The sequence below is a fragment of the Lathamus discolor genome, chromosome 2 (assembly GCF_037157495.1).
Source record: "Lathamus discolor isolate bLatDis1 chromosome 2, bLatDis1.hap1, whole genome shotgun sequence".
Classification (NCBI taxonomy): domain Eukaryota; kingdom Metazoa; phylum Chordata; class Aves; order Psittaciformes; family Psittacidae; genus Lathamus; species Lathamus discolor.
Genome location: NC_088885.1, coordinates 127,485,844 through 127,509,855, shown reverse-complemented (window position 1 = coordinate 127,509,855; position 24,012 = coordinate 127,485,844). Strand labels below are relative to the sequence as shown.

Here is a 24,012-nt window from a genome sequence, read left to right as displayed (position 1 = left end):
AAAAATTATGATGTCTTAACAAAATTTTGTGAGCAGATGTGGCAATCCCAAGTCATCCTTTTTAGGGTCTTTCAACTAATTTATAAACATGAATGTCCTGTTTAAGGAGTAGTTTGCTCTTTACTTATTTGTCTTTCTTCTACCTGTTTCAGCTTGGAGAAAACAAGAGTTGGAACGGCCAGAATGTTGGGTTTCCTGAGCCAACAAGTAACAGTAAGTATTGCTTTCTAAATTTATGTTTATACTTAGTTCTCTTTGTCTCTCTAGGAATTGGATTATTAGAGACAGTTGAAATGCTTTTTGTAAATATTTTAGGGGTTTTATTGCAATTAGGTGAATTAAGTCTTGAGTATCCTCCCTGTGAGTGTAGGTATGAATGAGTGCAGGAACAAGGAGATTTTTAATTAGTCATTGAATCATAAAATCCTTCAGGTTGTAAGGAATTTTTGGAGGTCATCTGAGCTGCCCACTCAGAGTAGGGTCAGTACAGAGTTCAGACAGGATTGCTTATGTCTTTTTTTTTCAGTTCTCCAAGGACAGATATTCCATTGCTTCTATCGGCAGCCTGTTCCAGTGCTTAATTATCTTCACTTTGATTTGTTTTCCTTTTATCCAAATCATAACATCTTCTGTTTGTTTATGACTATCATCTCCTGTTCTTCTTCTACATACCTTAGTAATGTGCCTGGCTCCATCTGTTTGGCAACATCTTTTTGGTATTGGAAGGCTGCTATTGGGTCCCCCACAGCATATCACTGTCCTCTAAGCCTGATCATCCAAACAGATTTTCATCATCTAGTAATTCATCTGTCTAGATTCTAACATCATTGCTTGGATACAAGGATGCTGAGGGAGGCACAATGTCAAAAACATTGCTAAAGCCAAGGTAAATAACATCCACTGTCCTCTGTTCATGAATCTAGTAATTTTATCACAAAGGTAATCAGGTTGTTTAGGCTGTTTTTTATCCTGGGTAAATTCATGCTTGTTGTTCCCAATGGCTTTTTATTTTTTTTTTTTCATTTGTGTGCCCACCAATGGCTTTAAGAGGAATTACTGCATGATTTTCCCAGGGACAAAGTGGGGCTGACCAGCCTGCCCTTTTTTGATGATGATGCCTTTCTCCAGGTGTTGGAGACCTCTCCTGATCTCCATGATGTTTTGGAAGATAATAGAGTGGCCTTGCAATGACATTAGCTCATTGACTCAACACACTAAGGTATATCCCATTTGGTCCAATGGACTTGTATGGGTTGAAAATTTCTCAAGACATCCCTGACCCTGATCAAGTTCTGCTACTGGCAATTCATTTATTCCTTGAGCCGTATCTGAAGACACAAAGGCCCAAGTGACCTTGTTGGTGAAGACCAAATTCAGTTTTATTGCAACACCTAATGAATAGGACAGACCTTTGTGACCTTATAGCTAGGGTTTTGCTAGTTAGAGTGGTAAAGATAATATTTCAATAGTACTTCCTTCACTTTTCCATGAGCACTGGATTCTTCTCTTGAACTGTGTTGAGTTTTGGACTTCTTAAGAGTCCCAAACATCATCTCCCTTAACTAAGGATTGTGCTAGAGATGGACACACACATAAGCTGCCTTCCATTTTTTGTCTATATATGTCTGAAGGACATGGTCCTAAAAGCAGAGTTTAAGGGGATTCCCTATTGTTCCAGTATACATGCAGAATTTCCAGTCAGAGCTGGGAAATAATTTCAGCTTCAGCTTTCACAAAAGTTTGCTAGTGTTTAATTACTCTTGGATTCAGCACATGTCATTGTGCTTCCCTGAAAAGAAGGTTTCTACAGGTTCTAAGACCTTATTAATTGCTTCCTTCCAGCCCTACCATCAATCCCCATCAATCCCATTCTAAGTGATTTCTGTTTGTGTTGTCAGAATCTCTAAGGACATGGCCTCTGAAACATCTTCAAATGCTAACATTTTTAAACATTAACATACAGGAGTTTGGAACAGCAGAATAAGACATCTAGCTTTTCTCTCCTATCACTGCAGTGTCTTGTAGCAGACTTATTTATAGATGACATCACAGCCATCTACTACACCAACAAGAAAAAACAATCATTTTCCCAGGCTTCATCTGGCAAGAAAACTTTGGCAGTTATACATGTGACTCCAAATCCAGAAGGAAAACACAAAGGCAAATTCACTCAACAGGAGACAAGATCAACACAAAAATTATTTTAAACCTGTGCTGACCAAAGAACTTGTTTTTCACAGATTGACCTGCTCACAGATGTTTTTTGCAGCCACCACAGGCAATGGTACAGAAACAGATTTTCATTCTGGGGTGCTTTTCTAATGCATGAAAGATATTTCTAGATGCTTTCATTTACATTCTTCTGATCTCCAAGTAAATTGGAAATCAAAGAAGATGTGGCTATCATGTCGACAGACCGAGCATTTATTTTTCATAGTCCTGTTCAGACACCACTGTGCTTAATCTCCTAACTCCTTTTAGAGGGTTCCAATCTAGAGGCAACATTAATAATAAACAGCTGATAAACGGGTATAATTTTTCATTTCATAGGGACTGTGCTATCCTTTTGCAAAACAGAAAGGGTTTGAATCCAAAATGTTACCAACAGGCATATATTTTTTACTGATTTTTTTAACTTTTCACCTCTAAAGGGCCTTTTTCTTTTAGGGTATTTTCTTTAAAATTTACAGCTTAACTGTGATTTTCTGTGATAAAGTCATAGGAGGAGGATGAACATGTAGCAGTTATGTAAAGAACAGACCAGTCTTTGTTCACCTTGCAATTTCATCCATGATTCATGGAAGACCTAGAAAAGCATTTTTCTTCTCTAAATGTGGTATCATTTCTGCCTGAACAAATTGCTAATAGGTCTTCTTTTTTAGTTTCTCAGTGAAACCTCTCTTGGTATTTCTAAACTAAAATGGCCTTTCTGATAGAAGTATGAATCTGCTGTACCAATTGGCACTCTATTAAAGTTTCCCTTTCCAGGCAGATACTCTTTCTTCATGTGCATAATACACTGTTTCCATCTGAAACTGTGTGAAATGAAACTGGAATAGTAAAGTGAAGTTGTATACTTTAATGCAGTAAAATTAAGATCATAACAGTCATATTTTAGTACAGTAGAACAGATTTCATTGTAGCCTTATTATGTGGTTTGGTTTTGCTGAGAAATACTCTACAGTCAATTCATTTTTAGTATTCCCTATTAAATATCCTTGAAAATTAACTCCTCTTGTTCACCTCTATCGTGTTAGTTTTACAGATACCTTAGCAGCAAACTTCACTTCTGTTCCTCCTACTCACTGGCAAAGCTCCTTCTGACAGGTTTACTTCTTTACCTTTCCTCTTCATTTCACAATCTTAAAGATGACGCAAGAAGCTATTTGTTGGTTTGGGATATCTTAGACTTTTTTCACATGTGAAATAACAACATTGTGTGTGGGTTTTTCTCCCTGATGCTTCTGGAGGAGACTTGGAGACACTGTGTGCAGACCACAAGCATTTGCAGCCCATACAGGAGATGTTTACTGTGAACAGAATGCTCATTTATTAGTCTGGGTTTAACTTAGGGAGGTATCAACAAAAAAACAAAACATGAAACAAACAAACAATCCTAATGCAAAGTGCATTTTGTTGGGAACTTTGATTTTATATTTCTGGATGGGGCAACACATACAGTATGTCTTCTAGGAGAAGCTGTAGATGAGCTATGAGAAACAAAAATACATAAAAATAAAAGGAAAAAGTAACAGTGGTTTTATATATTATAATTCTAAGAAGGAAAAAATGACCCTAACTGGTTTTATATGTTCCCCACCCTTAAATTTCCATAGTGCAGTTTTCCTTTATCTGTTTCGTGCAATTTGGGTAGTCACAAAGTACTAAAAAACTAATAAGAATAAAGAAAATATAGTCAGAGCAATCCTACCTCTCTGTAAGGGACAGGCTCTTTGTTTTTCTTGCCTAACATTTTATTACTAGAGATTCATGCCTGACTTTGCAGTCTTTGTTCTTCAGAGTACATCTGCTCCTGCTGTTTGTTCACCACCTGAAATCATAATCATTTGTTTGTGACATCACAATTAGTTACTGTGAAGATGATTAGATTGTCACCAGCAGATGATTATGATTTCAGATGGTAAATGAGCAGCAGGAGCAGATGATCTCCTAAGGAACAGAGACATTTGATCTCATGCAATTGTTCACAGTAAAAAAAAAAAAAAAAAGGCAAGAAGAAAAAACCAAATAGGTATTCAGAAGAGTTTCTTAAATCTGTGATGAGGAAATCTAAAGTTTTTGCTATAAATAACTTGTATTTTCATATTTGTTTAAAATCTACTTAAATAATAGATTAAGAAATAAAAAAAAAAGAGAGAGAAAAAGAAAATATGCAGTGTTGTTATAAGCCTTAACTGTATGGTTACATTCAACTTCTTACTTAGGTGTTGGGAGATGGGAGTTGATAAGAGAAAATAAACCCAAAATAAAGACTGTATTTATGAAATTTTGCATACTAATGCATCCTCCCTTTGGAAGAAGCAAAATTTATGTGAACTTTCTAGTTCTGCTCCTCACTAGTTTTAGAAAGATTTTTTTTTCAGTCCTCTACGTGTTTATTTTTCAACTGGGGAATTTGGTGAAGACTTCCAGTAGATAATTTGGTACTCCTGTGTTTCCATGAACAGTAACTGAAGTCTGCAGTTTGGGAATAAAGTCTTTTGTTTGTATTTCAGACATTTTTAATTGGCATTTGTGTGTTATGTTTTGCTGAAATACCTAATTCTTTTGGGCACTTTTCAAAGGTGGTTTGCAGTGGATTGTATGCATTTTTTCTGATTAAGTACTGCTCTTTCTTTGGATTTCACTTTTGAATTGCTTCCAAACTTACTAAACTTTGTCAGTTATAATATACTATTACTAGGAGTTAGATTTATACATCACTCTGAATAGAAACCACAATAAGAGGGTTTGACAACACTACTTACTTGATGAAGCCACAGAAGGCCGCAGAACAGTAGTTTGCAAACTGTTTGGTTTGGGGTATTTTTGGTTTGGTTAGTGGGTTGGGTATTTTTTTTTTAGCAAACATACTATCAGGTGAACATTATACCATCACTGTGTGTTCAGGGTTCCATCAGCTGAGCCTCTTGTCTACATTCTCTATAACCTTCTTATAGCAGTTGGTAGCACCTTGCTTCTCTGGAGTCATCCCATCTTCGAGCGAGCATATGAGATAACTAGAATTTTTTTTCTCACTTAAAGACATAGGAAAAATAAATTTAGAAGCAGAGGAGATTTGTCCAATTTTTTTTTCTTCCCTGAGTTACTGAAGCTAGGAAATCTGTGCTGTATTCGGCATTATCAATAACTAATGCATTATTTTTGTATTTCATCTAGCAATCAGAATGAAGTAATAATTTATCCAGAATAATACCAATGAAATAACTCTTGCATATATATTATTGCATATATATTTTGAAATAGTTAAAAAAGCCCAAAGCCTTCTAAACCATGTAATACTAAAAAACACCTCATATTAACAAAACAGGGGAGTGTGGTCATTTTTCCTTTATATTTGTTGTTTTGAGAACTAGTGGCAAGATCCAAATTAGCATGTGTGTGTGTGAGTGGGGTTTGGACACAATTCACATGTGTAAGATCACAGCTGCAACTGGTCCTTCTACTTTCCCCACATTTCCCCTATTGAGATGCAGAGTTAGGTGCTTAAAGTACTGCAAGCTTCACATCTTCGGATGTGATACTTTTTTGCTGAGTTTAAAGGACAATGGGTATTTCTAAAGTACCTAGTATTTTAAATATGTGTCCAGAAAGTTGGGAGACAGATTTAGTTTCCTTCTTCACTAGAAGAAGAGTACTTATGGTGTGGCGTAATCTGGATAACAGCAGCTGTCTTTTGGAGATACGTATCTAATATCAATATGATTTGCAGATAGAAAATAGGAAGTCACATGCTGTCAAAATGCAAGAAATCCACATAGAATGAGTGATCTAAATGAATCATGACTTTGTAGTCTACCTGTTGATTAAAGCATTTGTAAGTGAAGGTGCAGATATGTATGCAAGCAACTTGTTGCTTGGTTCTTGAGTAGTATGGATTGTGCGTATGTAGGAAAAATACACTTGGGCTGTCAGGCTTGTGGTTTGGATGCCGTCAGGCTGAGAAGGAGCCTAAGACAGCCTTCTATGAGACTGCTTAAACATTAAGCTCTTGATGTATCTAGAATATGTAAAGAGGGAACAGCCATCATCACAGTAGATAGACAGCTCTACGGGTAGAGATTATTTCAGAGAAATTATTCTTTTTCTTTTTCTAGTCCCCCAAATTCTTATATGAATTACATTTGTTCAGGATTGCTAGTCTGTTCCTTTGAAAAAAACTGCATGTGAAATAGCAACGCAGAGCTCTTTTTTTTTTTAATATTAACTTATAAATTCAGATTTGATAATGTAATTCTACAAATTATCTGCATTTGGATTTCTGTCCTCAGTGAGGCAAACAGACCTGTATCACACATTTAACCTCACCACTGTGTTTCTCTAAATACTTTCACTTTTCTGAAGTCATTTCTCCTTTTCCTACTGTCCCCCAACCTGGAACCCACTATGTTCCTCACCCATAGTCTAGGATAATAATGTCCTTGAAGAACAGAATCTCTTGATCTGAGGCTTTATTGCTGCCATAATCAAGAATTAGTTCCCCATTCTTTCTGTCGTCCGCTTTCTGTTACGTCAAACTCCTTATCCCTATGACTTCCACTTCCACACTGCTTTTGCTTCCTCTGATTTCATCTTCACTCGTACCTATGCTGTGCTTGTTGATGTCCCCCTTGACCTTCTTAGCCCAGCAACCTTTCCATCTTTGTCTAGTAGACTTGCTCATTCTTTCCTCTAGTCTACTTGCGGGTCATGCCTTTGTTTTCATCATCACTGTTCTCATTCCCCTCTTAATCTGTTAATGAAAAGTCTTGCCTGCACAGGTCACCTCCAGTTGCACTTAGGCACCTCGTAATTGCTTTACTCCCTCAAAATCACATTCTTGCAGCTTTTACAAGAACCGTGCTCTGCCAGTTCACTAGCCTGATTTGCTCCTGCTCTAAATTTGCTCTTTACTGATAAGAATGCTGCCTTTTCTTCTGCATTTAGATCAGTTCTTTTCAGAACCTGCTTTTTCTCAATTCTAGGTTATTTGGTACGCTGATGTTTTTTTTTGGAAACTTATGATGCAGAAGTTACCATGTAAAATAATGGTGTAGGTGTTTCGTCTCTCTGTTGGATTATTTCATAGAATCTCCTCTAGAAATTCCCCACTGCAAACACTAAGTCTTATTTTTACAAAGATCTTATGTTCCCAAGCAGGAGTAAAGCTGTGGGAGATTTCAAAGGATTTGTCTCACAGGAGTTAAGCATCCAATGTTATAGAAATTAATACAATTTGTTTCCTGCAATACTGCAGTTTCCTTTTTGGCTTTATAGAAAATGTTACAGTGAAATTAAAGATATCAGAACTGAATTCACAAGCAACTAAATAGTATTTACTTCAGTGTCATGATTATTTTGAGGTTAAAAACACCTCAGTATTTTAATGAGTGACTTTACATAACATCTGTTTGTTTAAGGTCATGGAGATGAGATCTTTCGATTGAAGGACATTGTGTAATGGGAAAACATTTTTTTGTGTCTGAATATTGCAGTAGCTGGTGACTTAGAAATACAGCAGATAGCTGTATTAAGTAGGTAATGATTGCATCTTGTTATTTCAAGCCAAGATTGCCTGTAGACTGCGAACATAATGGCCATATTATTTGCCTATTCAATTGTTTGACTGACGTTTTCTGAGTTCTTACTGAGGTAATGAAACAAAATTTGAAAATATTCTAGTATATAAATAGGTTTTTATAGGGAGTGGAGTATAAAACAATAATTTCTTTTTATGATGACATTTACGTTTTCCAGTCTTGCTATTGAAACAGTTAATTGGCTTTGTAAATTCTCTTTTCTTTCTCTCAGTGGATTTTTAATGGACCATATTCTAGGGCATGTTGAGAACCTGCCAGTTCTATGGAGGAATCATTGTGCGTGATTGTCTTCTGTGCCTTTTAAGGTTTTGTCCATTTTAATTTACATAATAGTGAAGTCAGGATTAGATCTGGGTCTAACATTTCCTGCTTAACACCTTACTGGAAGATTGTGCCATGTACGTTGAGCAGCACAATATAAGAAGTCTTTCTTCAATGTGAATACAGGTAGCATAATCTGAAAGAAAGCTTCTTGATGATTACTGATTACTTTATTCAGTTCCAAAAATACTTATTATCTCTTTATGAGCAATCTTTTCTTCATCCAGTGATGGATTGCTTCAAATATCAGGGTGTTAATTTATGAGCATGTCATATACAGAATTATGTCATGATTTGCTGTACATTATTACACAAGACATGAAAACACTCCTTCTGGCTGGTGCCTCACTGGTTGTAGTGCAGGGAAGAGCATATGCTCTTCAGGGATGTTGTGGGAAGTCATACACCAGCTTACACTGCTTGTGCACACCAACAAGTATAACTTTCCTGTAGGACAGGTGAAAGGCTAGGGAGAAAGCTGTAGTTCTCTAAGGAAGAATTAAGTTGTGGTTTTAGACCAATTATACTGAGTGTCCATAAACATGAAAAGTCAATGACTGACCTTGAGCCCCAAGAAGTCAGTAAGTGAAGGCAGAGGAAGAGTATCCCTGCAGTGCTGATCAAGTAGAAAACAGAAAAAATTAGTACCAATATGTATATGCGGATTGACAATACAAGCCTCATGCTGTAGGTCTTCTTTTGGAGTTGAATTGTAAAAGTGGAATTTCAGCTTTTCATTTTTTCGAATCTTCCTGACAGAAATAGAAAATCGAAAATGGAACACCAGTGGTACCAGTGTGGACCCTGACAGTGTTGCCTGATAGTGTGCAGGCAACACTGTCGTGGCTCTGAACTTTTCCTAACTTAGTAGCCCACTGCTGCGGGGGAACTTGTCACTGCCCCTGTATCAACAAATTCCATTTTTTGCAGAGTCTTACTTTATTAAGGCTCATTTGGTGATATTGGTGGTCATTCTTATTCCTCACCCTATTCCCCATGCAGAAAGTCCCTCTTGTGGTTAGTTTTGTTTTCCATGAACTCGAAAAGGAGTGAAGGTCTAAACAGTGGGAACCCTTTTGTAGGAAGGTCCCCTTGTCTTCCCAGCCAAGGGGACCCTTCAGAGAAAGCATTAGGGATAAAAATAATACCACTCCAATAGACTGTTTGGAGATTGCTACTGCTGCTGTGAAAATAAGTGTAATCAAAGCATGGAAATTACACTTCAAGGGGAAGGCTTGTGAAGGACGGTCAGGCCATTTTATATCTTAATTGTACATTTGCCTTGGAGTCTAAACTGTTTGGCAGTTGTCCAGTACATGACAGCAAAAGTAGACAATGGAAGATCAAGAAATGTGTGTATAGGTAAGAGAACCATTTGGCGTGGAGTTTTCAGAGACTTCAGAAGATTGTGAGAGACTGCTAACAATTACCACCAAGGATGAATAAGACATGTTTTTCAAATGTTAGTGATTATATTGCATTACTAGCCTGCATATTTTCATAGCACATTTGCCCACAGGTTTAAGTAATATATATGGAAATTATTTTAATGTACCTCTAAATTAGAGGTACATTCATGAAACATTAAAAGAATTTCTGTTTCCATTTATATTAGCAGAAGATGCAATGTTGTTGGTTTAAATGGTAATGACTAATAATTGTGGTAATAACCTTTAGAGTATGGTGAAGTTAGCATGGGATCAATATTTAGTGGACACAAAAATCCAAAGTGCTTTTAGCTGAAAGACTAATGAAAATATGCAAATGTTTACCTGGAGAGGTTCTCCTGCAATGCATATAGGTGTTAGAGGATAGCATTTTTTCCTCCTGTATTTTTTATTAAAGTGCTTGTTTGAAGACTAATTCAGATAATTTCTGAAGAGTTATTTTGTTCTTAGACTTACTTCTCTGTTGATGTCATACTCCTTGTCTTGTGATAACAACTTTACTACCATAATTAAACTGTTGCATACATACACTCTACAATTTAACAGAGTTGAAGTAAGCAAACAATAGTGCGGAATGGTATTAAAATAATCCTCAATAATATATTGCAAATAGATAATGAATTACAATTAATATATGCTTTATAGAAGTTTTCAGACTCCAAGTTTTATTGTCTTTTTAAAACTAATCTGTAGGAAAGAAGCTGCATGAAGCATAGGCCCTGAATATAAAAAGTTAATAGCTTGCAACTATATTAATGTAATGTCTAGAATATTACATTACTTTGTTTCCAGAGATAATCAATGACGGTAATATAATATCTGTCTCTCAGAGCCAATGTATGATTTAAATTAATTATTGCTTATAAAGCACTTTGAAGTCTTTAGCAGAAAGGTGTTGCATAAGTTTTAAAGTACTATTATTAATTTAACATCACCATTAGAGTAAAGTCAGTACTTTAGGAGCATTTGCTGTACTCTGTTCAATATCGTTTTATTCATCATATGCTGCATATTAATTATTTTAACATTTAGAAAGGTTAGTAATCTGGAAGTATTCCAAACCATTGTTCCAGACTGCAGTTAGATATTTGGGTGGATCATGTAAAAACAGTGAAATGGCTGAGAAAGCATGTGAAATGTTTGTTTTAAATAATATTACATCAATGGAACAGACATCTGCAGCACTGGACTTGATTTTAAACTTCTTTAAAACTTTTTTTTAAGCTAACGTTGTACTGGGCTTTTCTAAAATGGATTATTTATATGAAAAACATTATTTCTAAACAACTACACTGCTTTGTCTTTTTTTCAGTCTTTTTTTCTGTTTCTCAAATATTTTTGGGAAATAGATTTACAGGGGGCAGGTCTTAGAAGGTAATGAACACCTGCCACTCAGTATTATTGTTGCTGTTTGGTGTTGTATCCTAACCTCAACTATCAGTGTCTGTGTTATCTGTTTTAATTTTCATTCATGGTATGTGTTGTATAAGACTGTTTAAAAATATGAGCAGTGATAGGCCTTGGAGGCTATAGCCTTAGAAAAAGGGTATAAAATCACTATCCTATAGTGATTATGTGCTATAAACTAATTCTGCATGTTTACATAGCTGTTATCTATGAGATTATAATCTAAGTTGTCCCAAACAGAGAAAACAAAATTTTAGGGACCCTGTCCTCTATCTTCCCCACTAGTCTTGAGCTTGTGCTTAGCTCTAGAGTTCAGCACAGGGTCCACTGGCTTTGGAGCCAGTTGTAAGACTGGGTAAAACACTTTTAGAGTTCGGGGTCCAGCCAGGCTCCCCAGCCCCACAAAGGTAGTTAGGGGCAGCAATCAAGTGAATAACAGGTAGGTCTTTGTGAATGGTACAGGGTGATACTCCAGCTTCCTGAAAGCAATATTAATTTAAAAGCCAAATGTGTGAGTAATTCAATTAAAAGACTCACCTGTAAGCAGTTTCCTGAGTCAGCAATGAGGAAGTTCGATTTTTGCCATGTACTAGAAAATGAGGATATTAATTACTGGTAATATTTTTTTGTCTTTTCCTCGTGGTAGACATTTTGTTTAAAAGTACTACTTTCACTCCTAGGATTAGAAGAATCTTTTCTAGGTAACTGGAAATTAGTGTTGTTATCCTCTCTGAATTCTTTCTACATTCTGAGATGAATTTAATGTGTACTGCAAATGAATTAAACATTGAACTCTTTGATTTCTCTTGGGATTACTAAATCAGGTAACAAATAGGTTTATCATCCCTAGAATGAAATGTCGTATAGCTCAGCTTCACCCATCTTGTTTTCAGATATATGCTGGAAGATTAAAGTATGCTATTAATATGAAATTACACATTTCATTTTTCAATTTATTAATAATAGGAATGGTTTTCCTCTTATATCAGCAAACTAGGGACTCATGTTTCCAACAAATGCTTCACTGTATATGAAAACTAGCAAATTCGAGACTTCTACACCTTTCCATGCAGAAGAATATCTGCAAAGCTGATCAAGTATGTGCTCCTGTTTCCAAGCAGGTTTAGGGTTGAGAAGCTTTCTAAAAATATAGTCAATATTTTGAAATGTGGACAAATTATCCCTAATTTACATGTCACTGAAACATTTAAAAGTAATTCACATAAATGAATATAGGTCTTTTTAATGTTTACCCTAACTCCTATTAATATTAATGATGACACATGCATGCTTTTTTGTTCAATATAAATGTTGTCCAATGCACATAGCTGTTTGCAAACCATAGGATGCCATACATGTAGCTAAATAAATAAATAAATAAATAATTTCCTCTTAATTGAAGACATTAGAGTCACTAACACCATAACGATGTGGCTGCATGGCAATTTAGGGTTATTTAAGCACAGGCTGCTGGCAAACACTTTAAACCAGCACTTGAAGCAGTGCTGCTACTGCCAGAAGCTGTCCTTCCTTTGCATCCAACAGCTCATTCTCATGAGCATCACTTCATGGTCCTACAGGTGCTGATCCTGGCACAAGCAATAGAGCAGCTGGAGAGTACAAACAGCAGCTGTAGGTGGGAGAGAAAAGAGCTACTTCTGGTGGCAACAGTGCTGACATAGGCTAGTTTAAATTATTTGTAAAATAACAGTCTAAATTATCGCATAAGATAGGAAGTAGAGGATTGTAGTGAAATAATGATTGTGATACTATTTTGAAGTAGCAGCTGTTCCTCATGGTTTTCAGATCTCCAAACCTTATTTGTTCATGTTGTCTATTCTATGCTAGCCACTGTTTTAAAATCCAGGATTGTAAATCCTTAAAAAGAGTGGGGGAAGAGTAGGAAGGCAGGTACTTCAAATCTGCTTTGTTTCTAAATAAATCATGCAATTTCATTTGCAGCTACTGTGGAAAAAAAGATACTGCTTCTAAATGCTTGTTTTCAAGTGCAAAATACGTTAATGAAATTGTCTTCATGCCAAACCCGTTCTAGAGTAATGAGAATGGTCTTTGTCTTTGTTTTCAGCACCAAAGGGAATACTTCATCTTTCTCCTGATGTTTATCAAGAGATGGAAGCAAGCCGCAACAAATCAGCCCCTGGTACTACTGTAAGCTATTTGTCATCCAAAGAAATGAGCCAGACTTCTAGCTCTTTCTTCAGCATATCTCCTACAACAAATAGCACAGCTACGATTGCCAGGGAACTTCTCATGAATGGAACATCCCCAACTGCTGAAGCCATAGGTCTAAAAGGAATATCTCCTGCCTCCCCCTGTTCTGCAGTGCAGCCTTCAAAACAGCTGGAGTATTTGGCAAGGATTCAAGGCTTTCAGGTATGGGAGGGGGAAAATGAAGCTCTTCAGCCAGAATCATAGCATTGCCATCAAGGTTTCACTCTTGCCCTCTTGAATGTGGGCATGCATGTAACTTATCTTGTAAAATTAGATGGTGTCCAAGGCAGTTTCTGGGTCCAGGAAATACAACCCCCGCACCAATATACATGTCCCTCTTTCTCTTGTTTGTTCCTTCCTTCCATTGACCTTACTGCAGACCATCTTTCTCTCCTTTGTTTATTCTCCTTGAATAATTATGGACTTAAATTGTGCTCTTTACATGCACTTCTTTAAAAGTCTTCACCTCTTGGCATTAGAAGCTTTACATACTTCTGGCATTAGTTTCTCTCTTTGACTCTGAGCCAGAAGGTAGTGATGTACCACCTTAACTTTGTGTTTGTCTTCTGGGCCAGGTCGTTAAAGCCGTAACTCTGCCTCCCACCCTGCACCCCTCACTTGTAACCTGTAGAACAATGTTTTCATCAGAAGGTGCAGCCTAGGAGCAGAGCTGATGTCAGAGCAATGCAGAATGTTTTTGACATCACAGTCAGTACTAGAGAATGTAAGATGAACCACACTGGGTCAGTGCATGAGTCCTTCAACACTGATAGCCTGTATCCATCAATGGCAAATACCCTACATTTCATAGAATAGGTGTGGCAGCCTCTGTAGTACATCCAGTCATTTCTGCAGCGTGGAAGATGTGAAAAGGAAGCCTCTTCCCAATCACCATTACATGCAAAATTACACACTATAAGGACAGTAGCTCATTTTGCTGTATTGCAACACCAGAGGCTAGAATGAGCTATATAGAAATACTATTTTTCCTGTCGTAGGTTTTTTATATGGGTGGTTTTGTTTTTGTTTTTCGGAGTTGTGAATTTGTTTCATTTGAAAAGTTGGTTTCATATGTTCTAGCATATGTAATTTGATCATGTAACCAAATTCTGGAAATGGGAGGTTTCTGTTAGAATTTTGCATGCCTGACAATGATTTGTTTTCATCAAAGCCCATGTAATTTACAAAGTATGCAGTTGTTGGAAGTGGTTTAAAAGAGGCTGCTAGAATTCAAGATGCAGTGTCAGATGTTATGTTGGCATAAGCAGCATAGTTCAATTACATTTACATACATCAGATATCGCCAGTTGTGGGTTTGATCTAATGCTGTTTCTGTCAAAAATGTATATTCAGCTTTCTTTTGGTCTTCATTTTTAAAGTATCGTTTTTGAGTTATTAGTTTGAATGTCTCTTAATACAAGAAACGGTAAAAGCCTAAGCCTCACTGTAGTAGAGTTAAGCTGCTAATAGGAATTCAGTTTTCCTGAGTTCCATTTGTTACCTGCCTGCAGTAGAAACAGATGAATTCTGATGAAAAGAAATTCAATCCGTGAAGTTTTCACTGCTCGCTTTCACATCTTGTCAGATTGCTTGTGTCTTCTAGTAACACTTTATTTTCATAGAAGCAATGCACAATTTATGTTACTGTTTTGATTCCTACTTGCCTACAGTATGTGGTTACTGTAAAATGATTAGTTGTGTTTGTCCTGTTTTTTTCTCATGCTTTGATTCTAGATGCTTCTGTAGAAATTGTTTATAAAAGGTCTTACCTTGAGCCATAAAATATAATCCGTTTCATCCGTAAACTAGACTACTACTTTTTACTTGGCCCTGATATAAACCGAGGAGTTTGGTAGAGAATCTCAATTATTAACATCTGTCTGCTGTGTATGTAACTGATGGTTTTACACCATCATTGCATGGTTTTTAACAGCTCACTTGAATAAGCCTGGTATTGATATGAAGCTCTGCCGCTGCTGGGTGGCTGAGCTGAGGTGGAGCAGTGAACAGAATCTCTGTGGGAAATGGCTTGGTGGCCTGTCAGGTGCATATCACAGGTCTCTTCACCATTTCAGCCTAGAAAGCTCTTTGTGTTTAAGAGTTTAAAAGCCAATTTCTTTGCAGGTTAACTTTCTCAGGCATATTTACAAAGTAGAAAACTACTGCATTTGCAAACACCTAACTTGTTTCATGTTTCCTGAATGACCCAAAATGATTTTTAAATTGTTAGCATGTATTTGTATTCTGGTCCGGATGATAACCATAGTTATGTCTTTCATTGAAGAACGTATACATTCTGTTCTGTTACAATGTATTTTTGAATTTTTAAAAAAATCAATAAATACTCATATGATGTTTCATTTGTAAATGTAAAAAATGTTATTTGCTTATTTGAATGGGTCTTTTTTAACTTCTTTAGCCTCAGGGGACACGTCTTTAAAATGTGGTTATTTAAAGTCTTCTAAACTGTTTGTATATGATCTCAGCCATGTTCTATTGTAAGCCCCTAATATTAAGAGTTACTGGGACCAATGTATGGAAAAGTACTAAAAAAAAATTACATTTTTATGTTTTATGGCTTATTATTCTAAGTATATTTGTAATTGATAAGCAGCAGCTCAGTGTCACTGAAAAACAGGTGTTTAGCTTGGATACTTTCAAGGCTCAGGCTTCAAATTACCTGTGATAATTAAACACAAATACTTCAAGCAAGCCTTTACAAACTCTGAATAAAGCATTTTAGTGCTTGCTTCCTATTTATGAATACGATCTACCAGTTAATTGTTTTGCAGATTTTGCCCAGAGATTGTTTAAAGGAAAATTCAGCTTTGGTAAAGATGTTGTTTTTAAGGGACTATGTGGTATTTTGGCCATTGTTTTGTAACTAGATTAGGAAAGTTACAGTTATTTTTGCTGACTGTTGAAGTGCAGTGCATTATTCAGAGAGTTTGTTTAAATGGAAACATTTAGAGAAGCTGTTTACACATGAATAATTTGAGCTTCCAGTTTTTACTGAGGCAAAACCCACGTTGCAGGTAGTCCAGTAGGAAATTCCCCTGGGAGTTTCCATGAAGGAAAGACTGTAAAATTTAAAAAGCCACAATTGCGTGCCCACAGTCAGTCCTGGTGTGCGGCTGGCAGACATACTTGGCTTGCTGCATTGGCAGGATTTAAGATTCTTAACATTTTCTCTGTAGTGGCCATATAATAAAACCTCACACAGGATATAGTTTCTACATGATGCATTCCTTTGATTGCAATGGTTACACAGTTTATATCTTACTCCCCCTCCCACCTCCTTAGCATTTGTTTAGAGGCTTAAATGTTTCATTTTATACATTGATAGATTTGAATGTTTTATTGTTGGGCATTTCTAAATGCTTCTCATTCCCCCAGCCCGTACCATATGCTCTATGTTTCTGAGAGACCACATGCATAGGAGAAATCCTACGGATGCTCTAGAGTCAGGTTTACTTGTGGCACATACATTTCAGTGTGTGGTTTTGAATTATTGCCAGAGGTGGGTCTAAACTAAATTTCCACAGTTGTATTAGGGTTGACACTGAGCTCAAGTGTTTCCCTACCATGGCTTTAAACAAAACAAGCCCTCATTTTCTTTGATGGAGTCTAGGAGTGCTTGAATCTCACTACTGAGATGCACACATCATAAGGAAAATTTCAGGGAAATCCAACCCTCAGTGAATTTTAAGGAAAAATATGTAGTTTTGGTCAGATTTGAACGTAATTGCAAATTTCCTGGAGCAGGTTAAGTTTTAAGAAGCACTTAAATGCCATTTTCAAAATTGACACAGGGACTATGGATGCTAATGGCAAGTCATTTAAAGCTGCAAAATCATCTGAAAAGGTAGATGCGTCTTTGAATTTTCATGAACATCTGTGCAAATTAGGTACCTAACTTTCAGTTCACTTGTAAGCCTGGGTACCCTACATAGTGTTTTGCAAGCCTGTGCTATTGCCTCACACTGTGAAGTCAGTCGTACCTTTGAGACTTCTGCCCTGTGCTGTGTTGCCTGATGCAGACATGTCCTCATGTGCTGTCAGTTGTTGTTCTAGTGTGATTGATAATGGTGCTTTCCTCAGTGTCTGCTCTCTGCTTTCATTGAAGGATGTAGTCACTTACAGAACAAGCAAAAAGGGGCAAGTCTGGCTTTTTCAGACTCAGCATGGTATGTGAAGCAACCACTGGTTGTAGCTTGGGCCATGCTGTGATCATTTTGTGGTCTCTCAGAGTTAGCTGTGGTTGCTAACAAGTGCAGTACCACAGAACTGGCATCTGGCTTCCCAAGTAAAGGATGGTGGGTGAGCTTTGCATCTGATCTGCCTGAGTTTGCAAAGGTTTGTGAATCCCAGCCGTGGTTTTACCTAGGGTTTTCTTTCTCTGACCAATATTAAATTCACTGTTAGAACTTGTTGACAGTGTTCATCATAGTTTAATAGTTCGTAATCTTTTTAATGGTGAAGAATTTGGGCCTGAAACTCTTTCTGAAGTAAACCGAGATGCATTCATGAAAATCAGATTTGAGTTCACGGGGAATTTTTAATACAAAAGGAATGAGCAAGAGATTAAGGGTTAAGCCTGAAGGAAATAATTGGGATATAAATTACTATCTTCACATTGCAACTTTAGTATCTTGAAATTTGATGCAGTTGCCTTTATCTTCCTTCATTAACATTTTGTGTCCAAGTGTGTCGACTCATTGATGATGACCAAAATAAGAATTTCAATTCTAAAGATCTTTTCCAAAGCAGGTCACAATTAAGAAATGTGGCTTGCTTCATTGAATTTAACTTCATTGGACTTCACTATGTCGAAGCAGCTTTCCTTTCATTAGTTCTTGCTCATTGCATAATGCAGCAAAATATGCATACTTAATTTGAAAGAGCTCCCTGGCAGTCTTGACATTAGCTATGTCCCTCCTTTCTTACTTCAGAAGCTGTTTTTTACCTTAGTAAGAGCAACATCTTATCCCTTTTCTCTTATCTTTTTCTCTTCCCACAGCAAGCAGAATTTTGTTCAACTTAAGTTTCATCAGTCTTTGCCAGCACACCAGGATATTTCTGGTTTTTTTGATCTTCAGTATAACTTAGGACTGGAAAACTAAGGCCAGATTGTTTATTTGTACAAGTTGTTGTATGTCTGAAGGCAACAAAGTGACACACCAGTTGTGGATTTGGGTAACAAAGAGCACTGCACAAAAAAACCCCATGATAGATAAGGAGAAGGCTACAGCAAAACATGTACCAGTCTCTTGAGCTCTTGAAGAACATAGATCTCTGAATGAGCTTTGAAAATTGCAAGAATTCATTGGTACAAATTGCTGGTTAGGGAGAAAAATAAGCAGGAAAAAAACCCAGGTATTTCATATAGACTCCAGATTCGAATAGCTATAGTAAAGGGACTTAGGAGATATTTTCTGTTGTTCCGGTGAGTAGAAGTAAGGTGAAAGCATTCTGAGAAATGCTCAGTATTGCAGAATCTCCCTGATGAGGAAGCCAATGGGAAGAAATCACATAATCATAGAATAGTTAGGGTTGGAAATGACCTTAAGATCATCTAGTTCCAACACCCCTGCCATGGGCAGGGACACCTCTCACAAATGAAGACGGACTAACAAGAATGCTGTGATGGAGGTAGAAGCTTCAATGAAGGGCTTTGAAGCAACACATTAAAATGAAGCTTCCACGGTTTCCCAGAAAATCAGTGGTATTTCCTGTCTCTGGGTGTCTGATGGGCTATAGATTGCCTTCCCATCCCAAAGTTCCTGTCTCATTTTTTATAACAGACATTCTTCTATTTTGTTTTTGTTGTTTCCATTTCCATTACTCTTTGAGGACAGAAAGCAGCAACTTCTCTCTTCTTTCAGCCTTTCTGGTGGCTCACTGCCTTGTGTAAAGTGGCCCCACATTAGGTCATTCACCTTCACTCTTCCTCAGTAGCTATCTACTGAGCCTACACTACAAAAGTTTTCATTAGAAGTATAATCATTTTGTGGTGATTGTGTTCAAGTGATCAGAGAAGCTGTGGCTGCATGATCCCTGGCAGTGTTCAAGACAAGGTTGGACGGGGCTTTGAGCAACCTGGTCTCGTGGAAGGTGTCCCTGCCCGTGGCAGGTGGGTTGGAACTGGATGAGCTTTAAGGTCCCTTCCAACCTCAACCATTCTGCGATCTGTGATTCTATGCTTCATTTAGGGGTGAAATTGAGGTGAGCTATGGTATATTGAACAAAACTCAAACCATCTCTTATGAGTCATGAATTACTAATGTGATTTTCCTCAGATTTCCTCAAATTGCTTTTGAGGAAAAAAAAATGTAAAATTTTACTGTGTTTTTGGGGAAGGGATCTATGTACTGAATCTGTTATAATGAATATAGTTGTAATTATGATGTTGTCAGAGTATATTTTCAAGGTTCCTTGCAGATGAATGAACCAAAAGGTATGTTTTAGCATGTTTTAGCAAGTCTCCAGGAAAAGCCAGTGAGGGAAAGTGTAGCAAGTGCTAAAAACTCGAATGTAAACACAAGTCATACTGTTCTGTCCTTGAACTTGTCAGCTGCAAAAAGGTTTGTGGCCACTGTCATCTTGGGACTGGAATGCCAGCAAATGGGCTAGTCCTGTGCAGTGCAAGTCTCATCACTCATTCAAATTAGAAAAAACGATCAATAATTAAAGGGAGCTTTTGAAATTAGAGCAGCAGGTTTCCTGGCATCATTAACGTAAAATGGATTTCAATGCTATGTCAGCAAACTGATTTTATATAAATGCTTCTTTGAAGATCTTATCTCCAGAAATCAGGAAAAAAATAGTGTATTAAAAAAATGAATGTGTTTGTGGAATAATGCTAGAGAATACTTTTGAAATAAGGCTTTTAAAGCAAATACTACTTCATTCACATTTGGGGTTAGCCCCCGTATAATTCTAAATATATAACTCTGCCACTAGCTCCACCATCAAGTCATTGGAGACTTCTTTCCCAGCAGGATTAACCAAACTGCAAATATGAGTGAAATTGTTCTAAAATAGTAGTGTGTGGTCGGGCCCAGGGGCAACGGTAGTCAGGTGATTTGCCTTCATGTTAACACTCGAAGAGCAGTGGGAATTAGTGACATTTATATTTAAAAATAAGTACTCATGAAACCCCTTGAAGTAGCTCGAGAGTGACTGTGCTGCCATGTATTATCAATACATGCTTCTGCACAACAAGCAGTGGAATAGGGCTTTTTGTTCCTTTCCCAGTGCCTTGAGTCTTAGTGAAGTTTACTAGCACTGCACCTGCTCAATGGTCAGATTGGTGTCTGTAAAATGATGTGTGGAATGATGCTGTGCTCTATCATCACTGGAAGTATTAAAATCTGGCCTTCTTCAGAAGGGTATTATCTTTCTGTGTGTTTGTACTATGCCGTGCTCAATGGGCCAGTACAATAATCTCAACAGCAATGTTGGTCCCTTACGCACAGGGAGTATAAACACCTTTAGAAATGGTGTACAAAGTCCTCATTATCTCAGTTTCTGTCGCACTGGACACTTTTTCTTGCACTTTCACCAATTAGCAAACTATTGCCTGATGTTCAAATTACTATAGACTTTTGTTGTGGGTTAACCCCAGTGGACAGCTTAAGCCCCACACAGCTGCTCACTCATTCCCCCCTGGTGAGATGAGGGAAAGAATCAGAAGGGCATGAGTGAGAAAACTTGTGAATTGAGAGCAAGACAAAAGCTTTGTGTACAAGCAAAGCAAAAGAAGGGATTCATTCAATGCTTCTGTGGTCAGGCAGGTGTTCAGCCATCTCCAGGAAAGCAGGGCTCCATCGTGTGTAACGATTTGGGAACACAAATGCCATCACATTGAATGTCCTCCCTTTCTCCTTCCTTCCCCAGCTTTAATTGACGAGCAGAATGTCATAGGTGTGGGATATCCCTCGGGTCAGTTGGTGTCAGCTGTCTCTGGGATGCCCCCCGCCAGCTCCTTGTGCATCCCCAGCCTGCTCGCTGGTGTGGTGGCGTGAGGAGCAGAAAAAGCCTTGGCTCTGTGGTAGCACTGCTGAGCAGCAATGAATGCATCCTTGTGCTGTTAACACCGTTTTCAGCGCAAATCCAAAGCTTAGCACTATACAAGCTTCTGTGAAGAAAATTAGCTCCATCCTAGCCAAAACCAAACCTTATTCCATACTGTTTACAATATGCTCTGGTCCAATAATGTCCAATAGATCCTCATTCAGCACCACTTCCCTACCCCCGCCTCGCTTCCCATCCTTTGCTTTATAAACAGATAGCATTCTCTTAGTCTGTGGGCCATCCCTTTAAAAAGTCCACGAAATGTCCTTTAAGTCCATTTAGTCCATGTTTATCTGTTTTGGTAGATACTTGGGACAAGAGAAGTGGTGTGTTTTATGGTGTTATTGGACACCAAAGTCAGATCAGTTGGATCACTGCTGCACTTTCATGGCTTCATGTGAGGCTTGTCCCCTGCTGGTTCAGCTGGTACCTGCTATAGTACTTTCTATAGCATACAACTCATATCTTGGGTTACAGTTTAAAAGCATACCCATTACGATCTTCCTCTGTTGTCCCTTTGTATAAGACCATTGCGTTTAGCATTGTAATGAACTCCTCACCTTCTCCAGCATGGGCTTATCCACAGGCCCAAAGGCCCTTCTGCTCCTGTGTGGGCTTGTCCACAGACCACCATCCTTTAGAAGCGTACCTGATCCAGTATGACCTTACCTGACCTTACCCATAGGCCACAGTCCCTTCAGGGGAGTACCTGCTCTGGCATGGACTACTCCATGGTCACATACGCTTCTGGATGTGCCTGCTCTAACATGCACTTATCCATTCACAGCCCCCAGGACTTGAGTTCTAGCCTGTCCAGTACAGCACCTCAGGCACAGCAGCAATGCCCTGGCCATCTGCCAGCCCACTGCTGTTATCAGTACATTCCCAGGCAGAATAGGATGATAAGGAGAACAGGAAAAGGCAGAAGCAAAAAGCAGCCACTAACAAGCACTCGACTCTACAGTGAAGCAAACGAGCCCCATGCAAAGCACAGGAGCTTGCCAAACAGTAGCTAACCAGCTATAAATTTGATCTGCCATTCTCTGATCAAATCTGTTGCTACCTCAAACCCATCATGCCCTACAATGGGTGCTAGAAGGGACTGTTATGGGTTCACCCTGGTGGGCAGCTCAGCTCCACACAGCTGCTCACTCGCTCCCCTCAGTGGGATGAGGGAGAGAATTGGAAGGGTAAAAGTATGAGAACTTGTGGGTTGAGATAAAGACAGTTTAATAGGTAAAGCAAAAGCTGCATGCACAAGCAAAGCAGAGCAAGGAATTAATTCACAGCTTCCCACTGGCAGGCAGGTGTTCAGCCATTTCCTGAAAGCAGGGCTTCGTCATGTGCAGGGGTTACCTGAGAAGGCAAATGCTGTGACTCCAAACTTCACCTTCCTCCTTCTTCCCCGGCATTTTATGCTGACCCTAATGTCATAACATGTGGAATATCCCCTTGGTCATTTGTGGTCAGCTGTCCTGGCTGTCCCCTCTCAGATCCTTGTGCACTGGTAGCCTACTCGCTGGTGGCATGGTGAGGGGAGCAGAGGCGGCCTTGACTCTGCGTAAGAGCTGCTCATCAGTAAGGAAAACATTAGTGTGTTATCCACTCTGTTTTGTAGCAGAGTGTGCTCTCACAAATGTAGCACTACACAAGCTCCTGTGAAGAAAATTAGCTCCATCCCAGTCAAAACTAGTACAGCCTTTTATACTTCGCTGACATCTTAACAGTTTTGTGCCACTGGGCATAAGTTGGGAAATAGGAGAGCTCTTTTTATCCATATGAATTTACACATAGAACAGAGTTGTGCTGTGAAGAAAACCTACACCCTTTTATCATGTTATTTGCTACAAAACTCCCCCATTTATTCCAGACAACAATGGAATAAAACTACAGTTTTTGCTGTGTTAATAGGCGAATGTAGTTTCTTCTAAGGAAAGGCAGCATATCAGTCAGGATTTTATGGATAATTTTACTGGTATCACTGATTTGCGCAACATCAGGTTACCTGTTAATTGAGAGTCCTTACCTCAGTCTCAGAAACTTGCAGGTGTGCTGCTACACTGAAAATCAACTTGACATTGGATGGCTATGTTATGTAGGAAAGGGCTTCAGGGTCTCCAGCCCTAATTCATACATGACTACCCAAAAGTAAGAAAACATGCTGGGAATGTGAAATAGAGAGAGAGATAAACCAGAACAAACTGGTAGGGAGAATTGTTCCTGAAAGACAGAGCTTCATGTAAAAATCAAAGCACCTGGACTTCATTGCATTCTGGTTTATAAGGTTTTTTTTTAAATCAACTAACTTCAGAGGGAAGGTAGACAGTACCACAGTTGATGGCAGTGACCCAGGGCTGACCTACAAGGAATGGTTTTATTAGTTTCCGTTTGCTTCAGAAATGTTTCTCTGGACTGTAGACCATCTAGTCCACATTATCCTATTTTTGACCTCAAAGGAAGTCAAAATAGTGGTAGTAGTTCTGCATAAAAATAACCATAAGAATCATCTTCCTACTAGCTGCCGTAAGGAAAGATGTGCAACTTCGGAAACCTAGCATATTTATTCACAGAGCATGCTGCAAGAGGTAATATTTGCTGCAGGAAGAATGTTTCTGAATTAATTCACAAGTATGCAGAATTAGGAAAACAAATGCAAATCTAGCTAAGAGGGGCAGTAAATTTTCTAACACAAGGTCTCCAACTACCTG

General features: G+C 38.1%; 1 protein-coding gene across 3 annotated transcripts in view; it reads left to right on the top strand.

The window, feature by feature from the left end:
- Positions 1-24,012, top strand: part of STAU2 (staufen double-stranded RNA binding protein 2) — a 168,442-nt gene that overhangs the window by 74,732 nt on the left and 69,698 nt on the right. For all 3 annotated transcript variants that reach the window (XM_065668441.1, XM_065668439.1, XM_065668440.1), the window contains exons 11-12: positions 153-213; positions 13,083-13,390. In XM_065668441.1, the coding sequence (XP_065524513.1) occupies positions 153-213; positions 13,083-13,390 (369 nt within the window). The remainder of the gene's footprint in view (positions 1-152; positions 214-13,082; positions 13,391-24,012) is intronic.